Source organism: Procambarus clarkii, chromosome 65 (genome assembly GCF_040958095.1).
Source record: "Procambarus clarkii isolate CNS0578487 chromosome 65, FALCON_Pclarkii_2.0, whole genome shotgun sequence".
NCBI classification, from domain to species: domain Eukaryota; kingdom Metazoa; phylum Arthropoda; class Malacostraca; order Decapoda; family Cambaridae; genus Procambarus; species Procambarus clarkii.
This window is the reverse complement of record NC_091214.1, coordinates 29,908,654-29,909,673: the sequence shown is the minus strand read 5'-3', so window position 1 is coordinate 29,909,673 and position 1,020 is coordinate 29,908,654. Positions and strand designations below refer to the sequence as shown.

At 37.9% G+C, this 1,020-nt stretch overlaps 1 protein-coding gene across 1 annotated transcript in view; it reads left to right on the top strand.

The window, feature by feature from the left end:
- LOC138355062 (uncharacterized) overlaps nucleotides 1-102 on the top strand; it is a 2,044-nt gene extending 1,942 nt beyond the window's left edge. Inside the window, exon 2 of the mRNA XM_069309776.1 lies at nucleotides 46-102. Coding sequence (XP_069165877.1) covers nucleotides 46-102 — 57 coding nt within the window. The remainder of the gene's footprint in view (nucleotides 1-45) is intronic.
- Nucleotides 103-1,020: the final 918 nt, after the last annotated feature.

The window sequence follows — 1,020 nt, the reverse complement described above, 5'->3', positions numbered from 1 at the left end:
CGTAAATATAAATTCATATAAATTAAATAAATATAAATCTCATAGCTCGGTTCCCACATTATTTGGTCCTTCGAAACCGGAGTATTTGGTCCTTTGAACTGAGATTATATGGTCATCATCGAGCCGGATGATGACTATTTGGTCATCTTTGTTCCGGATGAAACAGTTAACCAGTGGTTCATTAAATACACTGGTACTAGTGCGGTGTGATTTATACAATAACAATACAAAGCCAGTCAAAGATCGGCAGCATTGCCTCGAGCGAGCTCAAGAACCCTTCAGCCCATTTTAGCCTTAATCAGCGGTTTCATGGTCAACCACCGATTTGGTGGGTTGATATTCTGTGAATTGACAGCGCTTATATTGAAGCCAGCCAAATTAGTGGCTGTGTCCTCGCAAACTGTTATTATTATTTGATTATTTTTCTTCTGAGTTAGTTCTTAGTTCTTAGTAGTAAGTGGACTGTGTATTCTGATTCCGCTGCTAAAACTTATCACACACAATTGGAGGGACAATTTGTAGCTTAAACCACTTTGAGGTGGATCCTTCATAAACAACAAATTGTTTACCTTGTCTTTGATATATATAAATTATAAATCATACCACAAATGATGGTCTAATCTACTATTATTACAGCAAATTAAATTGATAACTACTATGTCCACAGTATGAAACACAAAAGGGCCTTAGATGATACTGTAGTTGTGGCCTGCTAAGGCTGTGTAATTTTAGCATCAGATTGAGGTGTGGCCCTGTGCCTCAGAGTGCCACATAATGGCGGCTATCTGGAGGCCTCCAAGGCTTGATGTACAGCAGAGTAACAAATTTATATAATTATGTTGGGAGCCAGCTGTAATCGAAGGTAACTTCACATTACTCATTCCTGCCGAATGTTTAGAATTAATAATGGTTCCCTAAACATATAAGTACAGGTATGACATGGAATATAATGTGTGTGTAGTAGAGCTGAGTAAACGTACTTGTGAGAGCTTTAAAACTCTCTTCATAACTGGCTACCTA